Source organism: Polypterus senegalus, chromosome 9 (genome assembly GCF_016835505.1).
Source record: "Polypterus senegalus isolate Bchr_013 chromosome 9, ASM1683550v1, whole genome shotgun sequence".
NCBI lineage: Eukaryota > Metazoa > Chordata > Cladistia > Polypteriformes > Polypteridae > Polypterus > Polypterus senegalus.
The window spans coordinates 54,170,776-54,185,999 of record NC_053162.1 but is presented as its reverse complement, the minus strand read 5'-3'; the positions used below and the strand labels follow the sequence as shown (position 1 = coordinate 54,185,999).

The 15,224-nt window shown below is 33.2% G+C and overlaps 1 protein-coding gene across 2 annotated transcripts in view; it reads right to left on the bottom strand.

Moving 5' to 3' along the window:
* Positions 1–15,224, bottom strand: part of cdh8 (cadherin 8) — a 357,541-nt gene that overhangs the window by 2,323 nt on the left and 339,994 nt on the right. For both annotated transcript variants that reach the window (XM_039763114.1, XM_039763115.1), the window contains one exon: positions 1,527–1,778. In XM_039763114.1, the coding sequence (XP_039619048.1) occupies positions 1,527–1,778 (252 nt within the window). The remainder of the gene's footprint in view (positions 1–1,526; positions 1,779–15,224) is intronic.

The window sequence follows — 15,224 nt, the reverse complement described above, 5'->3', positions numbered from 1 at the left end:
CTGGTTTACAGAGATAGTTAATAACACAATCCTGTTCTTCATCTCACAGCGGGGTCTAGAGTCACACTGACATAACATTAGGTGTTACATATGTTCAAGCTGTTGCATGGCTCTGTTTTTCTTGCAAAAACCCTTTACCATTTACGAATAAAATCTCATTATCAAATTATTTCCCCAGGGGCACATTTACAAAAACAGCATATCATGCTGTTATCTTTGGAAAAAGACTTATTTGTCAAGTAATGAAGTTGAATATTTATCTTCACTGCCATGTTAGTTACAAACACAAGTTCTCAAAGGTAAGCATATGTACCATTCATCGGAAAACCAAAGAATTAGGTGAAATCTATTTTCTGTTTCCACTTTCTTCAGCTGAGCATCACAGAGTTTTATAAACAAAACCTTTTATTACCTGGAAAATAACACACTTGAAATCTTTACTACAAATGAGCTCTGTGTCTAGATGTTACTCAACTTTTTGTGTTCTTAATACTACTGTATTCAACTACTGTAGTTCTAAAACAAGAGAAAGCTCCATTAGATTTGAAAAATAGTGCATTTTATATTCTGTATTTTTAATATGGAAAAAACAAAATAAAACCTCTCAATAAAAAAGCATATTTAATATGTTTCTTAGATATAAGATGTTCAGTAAAATAATTCCCTATAGCTTTTCAGCTAGTCTGTATAATTATTTTTAGACTATCTGCACTTAGATATGTAGCATAGAATTGGTATAATCAACAGATTTCTTTTGGACTATAACTTTAAAAATGTTACAATTACTGTATAGTAATTCTTCTTATGTAAGGTATTCAGTGGGTAATATTGTATTTATTCTCTCTACTGATTTTAGGAAATTTACTTTTAAAGTTTGTAATAATTTCTGCATTTAAGTACATGATGTGGACTTAATCAATGGCAATTTATTAAAAAAAAAAAAAAAAAAGCTCTTTTGCTACAAATAATATTAAATAAAAAACGTTCATCCCCCTAGGCCTGATATGTAGCCTCACCTAAGCCATATCAGTGAACGATTTTAAGCACTCAATGTTAACCTAGCAGGTTGTCAGTATTTACACTTTGGTTATTAAACTTCTACACTTGCATGTGGTTGTTATCTTGACCTGTGATGATGACTTTGTTATGAAAGCACCCACCCTGCCAGTCAGTTTGCACTACCAATTCACTGCTCATAATGATTCTGTGGCAATATCACTTACCTGTTTTGTCTTATATTTGTTGCATTTTTATATTTGATACTTAATTTTATTTTAATGTTGTTGCACACCTGTTATTTTTCCAATTCCTTTTTAGTAACCTGTGTGAGCCTTGTTTTTGTACTGTACACTTTATGTTTCAGCAATGGCAGAATACAAAAAATATTTTAAATTTTTATTTAATGCTATTTTTTTACTCTCCATTGGCATTAAAAGAAATTGCAATTCACTATAAAGAGTGTGCGTTTGTCTACTTAGCAGACAAATAAATAAAAAAAAAAAATATATTAAATCTGATGAGCATACCTAAAAGCAAGACAATGCATGCTAGAATAGCTATTAAAGCTCCCATACTGAGTCCAATAGGCAAGACGTATGCTTCAACATTACAAGACTGGACGATTCCTTCACTGCTACAGCCACACACACGAATGGTTAGTGTGTTGGTGCTGCTCATGGGAGGATTGCCGTTGTCACTTACAATGATTGGCAAAATATACATCTCCTGTTTCTGCCGTCGAAAGCTATTGTGCTTGGCCAGCACACTGACAGAGTTATCTGTAGGACAGAAAAATAGCTGTAAGTCTCAGGGTGGAAAATCAGTGGTAGTGTGAAATCAACAAATATGATTAAGTTAAATGAAAGACAGAGAAGTTTATTTATCTCAGCTATAAATTCAAAAATATATTCTGAAAGAAAAAGAAAAAAAAAACACAATGGAAGTGTATTGATTTCAAGATCAGAATTTTGTTTTTAAACTAATGTCTACCCATTATTTACAACTAAATCAAAAACAATTTTGTTGTGCATACTGTAGAGAATTAATTTTAGAACAACCTCACTTTAAGTCATCATTTAGGACAAGGTGCCTATCAGGTTCTCCTTGCATATAAGAATGCATATATTATTTATAACACAACATTAGATTGTATTCTTAAATTACAATTATTACAAATGATTTGTTCAGGGACATTATACATTTCTGGGAAATTTGCTGGGGGAAAGTTAAGCACAAGGTTATTTTTTTTTAAATACCACAAGGGTTGTCATATTGTCCAAATGATCTAATTATATTTAAGCATTTGATTGTTATAAAAATGTAATGTAATGATTTTGCCAAAATGTACAGCTCTTCAAGTGGAAGCAGAAGTTTAAGAAAACAAGGGACTAATTATGCAACCATGAAGACATTCACAAAATTATATTTATAATTCAGACAGAGCTTGCAAAAATTGTATCGCTTAGGTAAACTTTATAAAAACAATCTTTTGTCATTTTATAATGCCATAGTTTTACAAGAACTATTCATGTTGCCAGAAATTAAGAAAGTTAAAAAATAAAAAAAATTATGTTGCTCCACAAGATAAATGCTCATAAACCAAAGTGTTTGAACAGTAACTATTCAAATTCTATCAAAATACAGTTGCAGCGTAAATGACAAAGTTTATGTTACAAACTCAGCACTGCCCTTATGTGACCTTTACCATTTAACCTGCCAGTGCTTAAGGTACACAAATGATACAGCCTATAAACATGAACTCGGAAATCTTCTTTCAAAAAAAAAAAATCACAAAAAAATGTATAATAATGAACATGATTTACAGTATAAAAGTACACTGTACTGGAAGCAACCTAATTTAATATATTTTTTTTTACATTTATCTTTGCAGAATGTGTCACAATATCAGCAAAGCTACACCTCATCTCTAATTATGTTCTAGGAATGAAATCAGTATCTCTTTCCTGACTCCTGCAGGTACCATAATCTTCAGTAAATCACTCATTTTTTCTGTTGGTGATATCCCTGCTTTAGAATCATCAGCAAATTCACTATATAGCTGAAACTTTTTTTGTAGGAGGCGCCCCAACCTCAAGATTCGCTGTTTTTCCCAGGATGAATGACCTCTATTCCACCAAAATCAACATGTTTATTATGGAGCTGTAATTTATTTTTTTTCCATGGGGACCAGCCTAACTGAAATGAATTTTATAAAGGTAGGATATTTGCCATCACATGCATACTTAATTTGAAATAGTGGTGACTCAATAACAAATGCTTAAGGACAAGTTGAAGACATTATTTGCATCACATTATTCTCAGTTGAGGTCCTAAATTCATTTAGCTATTTTCAGAATGTCCTAAGTCCAATTCCACTGTAACAGGGGACGTGAGTCTGTCCCACCAGTGCCCAGCATAAGGCAGGGACCAGTCCAGATGGGATATCAGACTACCACAAGGCACACTCAATTACGAACACATACTCACACTCATTGGGACATTTTAGCATTCCCATTCACTCTAACCACACATCTTTGAATTAAAAGAAAGAAACTGGAATATACAAGCAAAATCCTACGCAAGCAACATATGAGGGAATATATGAACACATACAGAAACAGAGAATGACAAAATTAACAAACTGAATATAGAGACATACTTCATTTTGTAGCACAGATATGTGAATTGTTTTATCTGTGTTTGAGCCACATCTGCTTAGGTAAGTGCTAATAGTAAAGAATTATGAGACTAAATTGAACATAACATTCTTAACGTTAACATACTAAATTAGATTAAAGCAGTAGCTGCTCAATTTTATATAATATATTGACATGATGTATAAAGATTTGTAAAATGTAAATGAAACCTGGTTTGGTTTGGTATCTTCAGTGAATAGCAAAACATAAGAATAAATTGGATTTAACTCTTTTCATAAATTATTTATTTGTTGGTTAAAGCACATATTAATATAAAATAACATAATATTGTGAAACTCATTTAATGCAGTTCAGGATCAAAGTAAACCAGAGTTCCGTGGCAGTGCACTGCAGGTCCAACTCACAGTCAAGAAATGTTTTACACAGGCAGAAGTTGGGAGTGGGATACAAACCTAGGACAATGGATTCTGCAACACTGGGCTACCCTAAATTTCTTTCTACTCAAACTCATTGTTAGTTTAACAAGCAAACAGAATATATTGACAAAAAAGGGCTTACTGTATTTTGTTAATCATAATATAGTGAATCATAATATTGCACAAACTATATGTAATGTTTTAAAAATGACAGAGAACAATTCAGCATGTACTGTAGTTGTAAAAACTGTCAGGTTTCCTTCTTTGACTGCACCCCTAGATGTCTGCAACATTTTAAGCAAAGACATGCTTCCTGATTTCAGTCTTGAATGATGTTCTACTTATTTCAGAGGTGTCCTTAAGAATGTTATTCACTATTTAACTGAATAAATTATATTAAATCAACTTTTTGAATATCTTTGAGGATTTCTATAGACCTGAATAAGATTCCCATGTACCCTTCTGAGATTAAAGTAAAGATTTTTAAATCCCTAAACCTGTCAGATTAGGTCAAGTCCTTTACTGCAGAGGTGACTTTGCTTTGGTTTATCTCCTTTCCACAATTTCTAGACTTGCTGGGTTTTTGCACTGTGATGGCCAAAAGTATACACAGTGTTTGAGGTGTGATCTCATTGTAAAGTTTTTGTATTTTATTTGCTTCTTTAATTGCATCTGAGTATTGTCTAGAGGAGAAAATTGTTGTATCAACCTAGAACTCCTACATCCTTTTCAGACCTTACTTCCTCTGGGTCATCTTGTTTTTATACTTAAGGTTTTTACCCGCATACAGTAATTTCAATTGTTATTAGGATTAAAACAAATGATCTATTATGACTGTACAAGTCTAGCTCTTACTGTATATCTATGTGTTAGATTCCAATTGCATGATAATTTGACAATCCTTGATTTTACATAAAAATTTATAAATGTTATAAATGGCCTGTCATGCTTTTACCCTAAATAATCTATTAACACCAGCTGTATATTCTAGAGTGTGGACTGCAGGTCTTCTTAAAATTCTCAGGATAAATAAAGCAGCTGGAGGGCCTAGAGCCTATACTGCTCCTAACCTCTACAACGATCATCCCTCAAGTATTAGAGATGTCTTTGGGGTCTGAACATTTTAATCAAGGATGAAGGTTGATTACTTTAGCTCTTTTTTTTTTTTTTAACATCCAGTAGTCAACAACCTGTTGCACTTTCATCCTTTTTTGTACATTTTAGGTTTTGTTGCTTTTTACTATTTCTGTATTTAACACAATAGTAATTTTCATACTATACAAAATGCAACATTGCACATTTTTAAGTTTAAAAGACTATACAATTATTCAGCAGGGCAAACTATTTGTGTGAATGTAGAAGTGGTTTAGCCATATATTTTTATGTTTTGGTCAATAAAACACTTAGCTATGGTTCATAACCATTGGCAGTTCAGCTTGACAAAGACTGTAGTTGGTAGTACCCAAGGAAGATTTTGCCAGTATGTTTAAATTGTAAGAAACCTTTCACTTTTCCTTAGACAATAAGCAAACAGGGCCATTTCATTGAGACTGGTGTGCTTTTGGTACAATTTTCTAAAGTCCCTTTGCATGTAAAACACATAACAATGACAAGCTATAGTGGTACTCCTTTCATAACAGGGAGCACTTTCAAACATGACACAGTGGAAAAGGATGAGCAAAGAAAGATGTTAGCCTGGCAGAAAATGGATGGATGGATGTGTAATTCCTTCCATGCACTTCCTGAACCTACTTTTTCCCTTATAATGATGACTGGAGCCAGGGCCCAACCCTGATTTTGTCTATTCCTAGCATCACTGGGAACAAGGCTGATACCAAGTTTAGATGAAGCAGAATTCTCACATTTCAGTCATACTGAGACAACTTACTGATGTTGATTAAAGTGCTATGATCAGCTGCTGTATTAAATTTTTTCATATTTTCTGTCCGCCATTTTGTTTTTGTTTTGTTACTGTTGATGGTTGCTACACTGTTGCTCTGCAGGGATGACCTGAAGTGTGTGACACGTGACATCACCATCATGATGTTATAAAGATCAGTGTCATACACTTCCTGGTTGTCCAAGAATATGAATTCATCGAAACTATTTAGCGTTCATTTATTTTTGGTTTGTTTGAAGGTTCTGGCTAGTGATCCATGCTTTGTTTATGGATTATGATTTAGGCTTTTTGTCCCGGCTATAGTTAAAGATTTATGGATCTCCATAGTTATGAATCTTTGCCTATTTTTTGACTACAGTTAATCTCCCGATTCTTTATTCTAATATTACTGTCGCATTTTCTTTGCAGGCAGTAAACTAACATGCACACCCTCAGAATTGGTAAGTAAACCAGTTTACTAGAGAAAATACAATTGTACACAAGATGATTAATCTATGTGTCTAGGTTAATACTCTGCCTTGCGCCTCATCTTTTCAGTATACTCTCTAGGCTTTTCTCCCACACCCAACAAAATCACAGCCTATCACCCTTGGGAGGCTTCTATTGTGCTGCAGCTATTTTAAAAGGTTATAAGGTCAACCCTGTTAAGCAATATTCACCAATCCCAATTAATTAAATTATGATAAGCAATACATACTGCACATATTCACATTAAAAGCTGCCTAAGCTAGTGAGGGATTATTTTATGCTTACTTAAAATGATGCTCACCAACAATTTCATTGAATATACCCATAAAATGCCATTGCAGATAAGTAGAAGTTTCAAGGTTAATTTAATCATTCTAAGCAACAAAGGCTCAAATGAGGCCTATCTGAGAGTGCATACTCATTAAATTCTCTGATGTCCTTATATTCAATGAATACTTTCCATAGAGCATAAATAGAATGGAGAAAAATCTAAACCTTTACCATTTTAGAATCCCTACTCTTCAAAACTACATATTTACAGTTGGTAAAAACAGAACACAGAGGTTTTGTACAGATATTATTAATCATTTATACTGATGCTTTTTCCAGTTCTATTAACTCTCTTGTGAACAAAACCTCACCTCTATGTAATAAGGCATGCTGTAAATAAATAAAAAAAGATTGCATACCTCTGCTTGCTAGCATTGTATGCTATGCTGTTTAAGCTTTCACAACAAGTGATAATTTAGGGAATTTGGCAATCAAATAATAAAAAAAATTGTTAGCCATGAAATCATCATTTCAAATGGTAAAGGAACAGATGAAAAAATGCCAGGAAGAGCATTCAGCTTTCTATTTAATTAAATACATTATTTAATGATGTTCAATGAAAAACAATATGGCCAGTTTAAATATTAAAGGTCATCATGCCATAGCCTGCATGGGCAAAAAAGCAATGTAAAATTGTTATTAGGTACATATTTTCATAGAAATAATAATAATAACAATAATTAAAATTATTATAATAATTAAATAACATTATTATTGTTATTATTATTATTCTAAAAATTGGTTGGGATTGTAGGAAGCTGGAGCAATTACAAGAAGCAACATACGGCAGCCAAACTTTCTCACACTGGGGACATTTTGAGACTCTAATTGATCTGATAGATTCACTCTAACAAAACAAATGAGCAATTTAATTGAAGAAGAATTGTTTATATCTTTGTACCATTTGTATGCAATAGGGTATTAAAATCAATAAATTCAATCTGTCACAGGATTTTAAGAGTTTTATTTTTAACACAATATGGCACTGTATAATTATGCATGGATAGAATAATGGAATTGTAAATAAGATTTTACTTCTATTCCTGAATACAGAGCAATTATTTGTACATGTTCACTGATGATTTATTATGATAATTAAAGTTCCATTTTAGATATTACATAATATTATTAACTGACATGAGCATTGCAAGTTGTCTTCTTACACAAGTTGTCTTATTAATAAATATTTTGCAAGATGAACATTGATAAATTATGTTGCTAATAAATCTCTAATTGCCTAACAAAGAAATGTATTTAAAGAAGCAAAATAATTAATAAAAAATATATCAATTTTATTGGGGAAATTACTGGGCATAATCCTACTTAAAATTTAATCTAAAACATATTTTAATTTTAAATGTACTAGCGACAAAGCGTAAGCACATTTTGCACATTAAATGGCTTTTAGACACATTAGTAAAATGTAAAAATTAACAATCAAAGCCTTCTGCATGCATTCATTGGCATACTATTAATGTTTTTGGACAATAATTAACAAATCAAAGGAAAAGAAGTCTTGCAAATTTTAGCTGTCTTATTCTCTATTGTACAAAATGTCTAACTCCCAAACCAAGAGTAAAGTGCTCAATTTGGGCTTTTGTGCAATGTACTTGCAGATCAAAGGGTATTTAATACAGCATATCTAATAAGTAGGATCTGAGAGGTTCTTTTCCTAACACAGATATTCAGTGGTAATAAAACTGTTTTACTTTTAGACAATTGTATTTTAAGCACAATGTAAATTGCCAATTCCTGTTAAGTCTCACTGTCTTCTTGTTCTGCAGACTGCTCATCCCAATGTTGTTTTTAACACACTTCAATTAAATCACATTTTATGCTTCATGTCTTTGTGTCTTTAAAGCTACCACTATTTTCTCACACCATGTGCTTCATTCAGTAATGTTACCAAGTGTTGATCTGCATGCCTGGTGGCAGAACAACTGAGAATAAATGAACAGTCAAAATGAATTGATTAGAAATGACATGTTTCAACTTAAATACTACTGTGAATAATGCAAAAGAGAATAATTGAGGGAAAATCATATAAATACATGCAAGTTTTTAATGTGATGAATTGTTTATGAAATATGTCCCTTGATTGCACAAAAAAAAATCAGTGAAAAGAAAAACACTGAATGAACATGCCGATGAAAACAAAATGATACTGGTATTTGAGGTTACATAAATACACACAGATATACATTCTTAAATCTGCTATTCTAGGTCATGGGGTAGCAGCATTGAAGTATAGCGTGGGACAAAATGTTAGCTGGGTGCCAGTCCATCACAGGGCATGTAGTATACATGCACACTCACAGTTTTAGAGTTGTCAGTTCACTCAGCCTCCATTGTTTTGATGACATTGGGAGGTAAAATAGAATACCCAGACAAAATTCATGGAGACATGGGAAAACTCACAGTCCCCACATTGATCATGGCCTAGTGTCAGATTTGATGGTAAAAAACTAATCTCAAAGGCAGCAGTGCTAGCTCCTTTCCCAACTAGCCTGAAATTAAAAGTCCCTATATTAGATAGATAGATAGATAGATAGATAGATAGATAGATAGATAGATAGATAGATAGATAGATAGATAGATAGATAGATAGATAGATAGACAGACAGATAGAATACCAGAGGCTTTGTTGTATTTGTTTATATAATTCAACCCTTCTTATAACCATTGCATATTTTTAGATTAAAAGAAAGCATAATGTCTGAAATACCGCATCAGTCACATAAGTCAAAAGAATATTAGCTAATGGGGCTGTTAAAACTGAAATGCTTCAGGGTCATGTGGAAGCCATGAAGAAGAGATATCTGTAAGGTGATATAAAAATGTTAGAAAAATGATAGAGTGTATGTTGGATTCAAACCTTCAGGCGTAGTTATAACAATTCTGTAATAATTTGATCAAATGTAGATGTATTTTTTATCAAACAAAAACAAAAAATAGCAGTATCAGAAAATAAACCTTAATCAGAGAAAAACTGATAAATGATGCCAGTGTACTCATTCATTTCAAATCTTCAATGAAGTGTGTAATACAGGAAAATTACAAACATTTTTGGGATATAACATTATTTGGGGAATGTTATAGTAAAAGATCCAACAGTTCAGCCTCACTAATGTGACAGATGCTGAATTGTTCATTTGATTTTGTGGGCTTTTATGCTTTTGCTAGGTCTGCAGTGCACTAGCTCCTAAGGGGCAGGCATGTTTCTCTTCCTTTGATAGCAGGAACAGGCTCTGGCAATCCAAATCTATGAACTGGAAAACATGCATGAAAAATAACTTGATAAATCTTGAGTGATAAAATAATAATAAAAAAAAATCCACCACTAAATTACTAGAAAAACAAATTGCCTAAATACTATTGTTTTGGACAGCTGCTTTATGTAGTGATTGTCCATATCTGAGAACTGATGATGAGCTGTGACTGATTGTACACAGGAGACAAAGCTGCTTCCTATATGGCAAATGATTTGCACTCAGAGGTGCAGTGTAAATGATTTTAGAGCAAGTATTTGAGAGGAACAGCACTTTGCATTATTATTCAGATTGGGTTGAATGCTAAAGCAACGGGGGTCCTTAGTTTCCAAGCCATTGTGCATTTAGATGATAAAATATTATTTAAAGCACAAAACACCTACACACTGAGAAAGATGGTCACTCAAAACTGTAAAACTGGGTTGATATGCAAAAATCTATGTGAACTCCTAATTATCACAAAAAAAATCAATAGTATTTCAGTTTAGTAAAAGATATGCTTTCATAACAGACTTATTTGCATTATTGGAAGCTATCAAACATGTCATCAGGTAATTGATACATTCTGAATTTGGTTCAAATATTTCATACATGGTCTTTAAATATTTGTCTTTAAAAGTGGAATCACACATGACTTTTGAGGAAAATGTAATTAGTCGTGCATTTGTTGAATTCTAGTCTTTTTTTCTTCTTAAATCATTTTTTTTTATATTTAAAAATTGTTCAGTGCTTTGGAAACTGTGTTTTGTTCTTTATTTTTTCAGAAGGGCGTTCTGTGGTCAAAAGAAAGCAAAAATAAAAATTCACGCTGACAGAAAAAGAGTTGTTTTCTTTTCACAGCATGCTTTCTTACATTGTATTTTTTGAAAATGTAGAAACAAGTGACAGCCTGATTACATCCCACTTTATGACTTTCCTGGTAGGTAGTTTGCTTATTACATTCAAATTCAATTCATATCTTACTATAGAAGTGCACAGTTTGATGGTCACATATCAAATAAAAATCTAATCTGTACAATACATTGTGCTTCCCCATTTAAGTATATATGCATTAAATAAAATGAATTGTTGATAAAAAATCATGATAATGTTTCAGTATATATTAAAACATGTAATATTCTTTGGTACAGGTAAACGCCAGTAGAAAGTAAAAACCTAAGCAAATCTTACTATCCATCCATTTTTTTATACCCCTATTATCCAGTTAAGGGTTTCAGGAGCTGGAGTTTACCCTGCAGCACTGGTTGCAAGGTAGCACCTAATCCTCAATGTGGCACCAGCCCACCACGGGGAACATTCATTGAGACATTCGCATATATTCACAGGCCAATTTGGAGTTGGCAGTTAACCTAACATTTACTTCTCTTCAATGTCAAAAAAAAAAAAAAAACTAAACTAAAGCAGACTCAAAACGAACTTTTAAAATCCATATAGGCAGTGTCTGGTGTGAAATTTCAAATCAAAATATTTATTTAAAAAGAAAACCCTGTAGCTTTATTATATAGCATATAGTATTTAGTACATAGCATATAGTATTTCCGAATGGATGAGTAGTAATTTTCTCAAACTGAACAAGGAAAAAACAGAAATCTTATTGATTGGCAAACATGGATATAGCAAGGGCATTAGAAATAAACTTGATTCCTTGGGTTTAAAAATTAAGGCAGAGGTAAAGAATTTAGGGGTTAGTATTGACTCTGACCTAAACTTTATATTGCATATAAACCAGATTACAAAGACTGTATTTTTTCATTTAAGGAATATAGCAAAAATTAGACCTCTTATAACTTTAAAAGACACTGAAAAATTAGTTCATACTTTTTTTTTTTAGTTGACTAGATTACTGTAAGGCACTCTTAACAGGACTACCTAAGAAAGACATCAATTGGTTATAATTAGTGCAGAATGCAGCAGCGAGAATCTTAACTAGAAAAAGAAAATTTGAGCACATCTCACCAGTTTTAGTGTCGCTACAATGGTTATCTGTGTCTTTCAGAAATGACTTTAAAATACTACTAATGGTTTATAGTACTAGGGTACTGTACCGTGTTAGCCATTATGAAGAAGTTGCCTTGAAAGTTTGCATATTGTAATCTTTTTAGTTAGCCAACAAAAGGCGTCATTTTGCTTGACTACTCATTACTAATGGTTTATAAAGCTTTAAATCATCTTGGTCTGTCCTATATTTTGGAATGCCTGTCCCCCTACACTCCTATTTGTAACTTTATATCTTCAAATGGAGGACTGTTTATAATTCCAAGAGCCAGGCTTAAAAGAATTGGTGAGGCGGCCTTTTGCTTTTATGTGCCAAAAATCTGGAATACTTTACCCATTGAAATTCACCAGGCTAATACAGTGGAACATTTAAAAAAACTGCTAAAAATCCATAATTTTAATATGGCTTTTCTCGTAGCTATATTTCAGTTGTATTCTTAATAGACTTTATGGGTATAGAATGATCATATTCTTCAAGGATCCACATACTGTGCTAATCCCCACTATTCTCTGCTGTCACTTCTGGATCTTCTGTGGTGGTGATCTCATCTGTCCACAAGACCAACTTTATCAAATTCCTATCATGTCACGCATGAAGACTAAGAGGTTTGATTTAGAAACATTAATGTTAGGTAGAATGCTCAGTGCGGGCTGGGTGGTCTTTTGACCTTGGAACCCCTGAAGATTTTGTTTTTTTCTTCAGCCTAACTGGAGTTCTTTTCTGCTTTTTCTGTCCTCCTGGCCATTTGATCTTACCTTGCTTTGCTGTTACTTATTTCTTAATATTATTGCCTTATCTTAATTGTTTTTCTTTTTTTGTAACATTTTCTTTGTCATTTTGTAAAACACTTTGAGCTATATTGCTGTATGAAAATATGCTATATAAGTAAATGATGTTGTTGTTGTAGCTGTGATGCTGCAGCAGTAATGCATGCCACAGAACCACCCCGGCTGATAATATTGATTTTTATTTTATACAAAACGTAACTTTGTTAAATAGCACAGCAGAAAAAAATGTATATACCACAAGATTTATATGTAAGTAAGATATCTCTCAAAATCTGGCGGCTTAATAACCATTTTCTGGATGTATTCAGTTTGGCCAGTTGCCCCTCAAATCTTAGGGTATTCAAGCAGAAATTTATATGGCTAAATGCCGTCCATGCAGCCATCCTTCTTGAATTGCCGACATACACAAGGACAGTGCACTTATGTTTTTCCACCATATCCAAGACAAATATAGTGTCTATAAAAAGTATTAATTCCTTAGCATTTGTCTCATTTTATTGTTCTAAATAATTGAACGACAGTGGATTTAATTTGGCTTTTTTTGACACAGATCAACAGAAAAAACGTTTTAATGTCACAGTGAAAACAGATCTTTACAAAGTGAGCTAAATTAATTACAAATACAAAATATAAGCATTCATCCACTTTAATATGACACAACTAAATCATGACTGGTAGAGTCAATTGGTTTTAGAATTAGTTCAATAATTCTGCCTAGAGAAGGTCTTCCACAAAAACTGAGTGATTGTGCAAGAAGAGGACTCCGAAAGAGGTCCCTGGAGACCTATTATAACTCGTAAGGACTTAGAAGTGACAGCATTTAATATTTGAGAGACTGCACATACAACAATTGTTGAGGCAGGTGCTTCAAAAGTTACAGCTTTATGGAAGAGTGGTAAAAAGGAAGACACACACAACATCTTGGCTAGAGCTTGTCAGGAGGCACACATGAGACTCCAAAGTCAGCTGTAAAAGGGATCTATGGCCCAAGACCAAAATTAATCTTTTTGGCTATCATACTGAAAGACATGCTTGAACACTGAGCCATTTTTAAAAATACACAATCCCTACTATGGTGCATGATGGTGACAGTATTATGCTGTGGGAATGCTTCTCTATGGCAGGCCCTAGAAACCTTCTGAGAGTAGACAGTAAAATGAATGTAGCAAAATACAAGGTAATCCTGGAAGAAAACCTGATGCCAGTTTGTAAAAAAAAAACCCTGCCTTGGATGAAGATAATTTTTTTTAGCAACACAACCATCCAAAGCATATAGACAAAGCTACACAGGAATTGATTAGAACAAAAATGTTAATATCCTGGGACCTCATGTATAACGCCGTGCATAGAATTCACACTAAAACATTGCATACGGAAAAAAGTGGAAATGTGTATACGCACAAAAAAACAGATAAAAAATCTGTGCATATGCCAGGTTTCACAAACTTCCCCTTTATAAATCCCAATGAACGTGAAATTTAAGCCCCTCCCAGAATGTTTTGTATTTTAATATGCAACATAAATAGCCTCTTTTTTAGTGCTTTGTTAAAAGACAATTGCAAAAGTACACGGAAAAAAATAATTTCAGCAAAGTGAAGGCAAGGAGAAATTTACTATTTGTTGGCTTAGGCAGTGACATAAACAACAAAAAAAATTGATGGAGTGATATAGCATGGCGGAGACACTCAAACAACACTCAGATATCAAAGTCAACGTGAAAAGCGAGTTGCAGCCCACCATCTGTTTATTCTGTTTCAGACAATATTACAAAAGCTGACCCCCCCGTACTGAGGACACACCCCTGCCTCGGAAACCACCAGGTGACCTTCTTTCTGTGCGCTGACAGACGTTGCTCTGGAGTCATAAAATGCAATAATGGATGCTGTAAAAGATGTGGCCAATTAACTTAGGAATATAAGGGCTGTGCTATGTGATATTGACCACAAATTAAATAAATTGGTTAAAAAATAAATGATGCATCTGATTACCTTTTTTTTACATTCTGCTAATTATATTCAAATAAAGTTGTGCAAAATGCAACATACTTTCTGTGGACTATAGAGCAGCACATTAATAAAATGGAAAAGCTTTCTATTTACATAATCAGATTTATTCTCTGAAGGTGCCTTTATAGTGTAGCGTTAGCGTCAAGCTCCACAACGTCTCTTTTCAAGTGACTTTCTATCCTCAAAAGGACTGCTTGCCTTTTGCGCACTAGTTGGAAAAAGCACCTGCGACTGTGTGGAGCTGCAATTTTTATAGGTTCTCCAGCTATATATTTTCTAATGCCAGCTCATTCTTTTGGCGATTTATCCCTGGCTGATGTAACTTGTCCAGCGGCATTGCAATAGCAGTGTGTGTGGAGTTGACTACTCCAATTACATTTGGAAAACCGGACGTT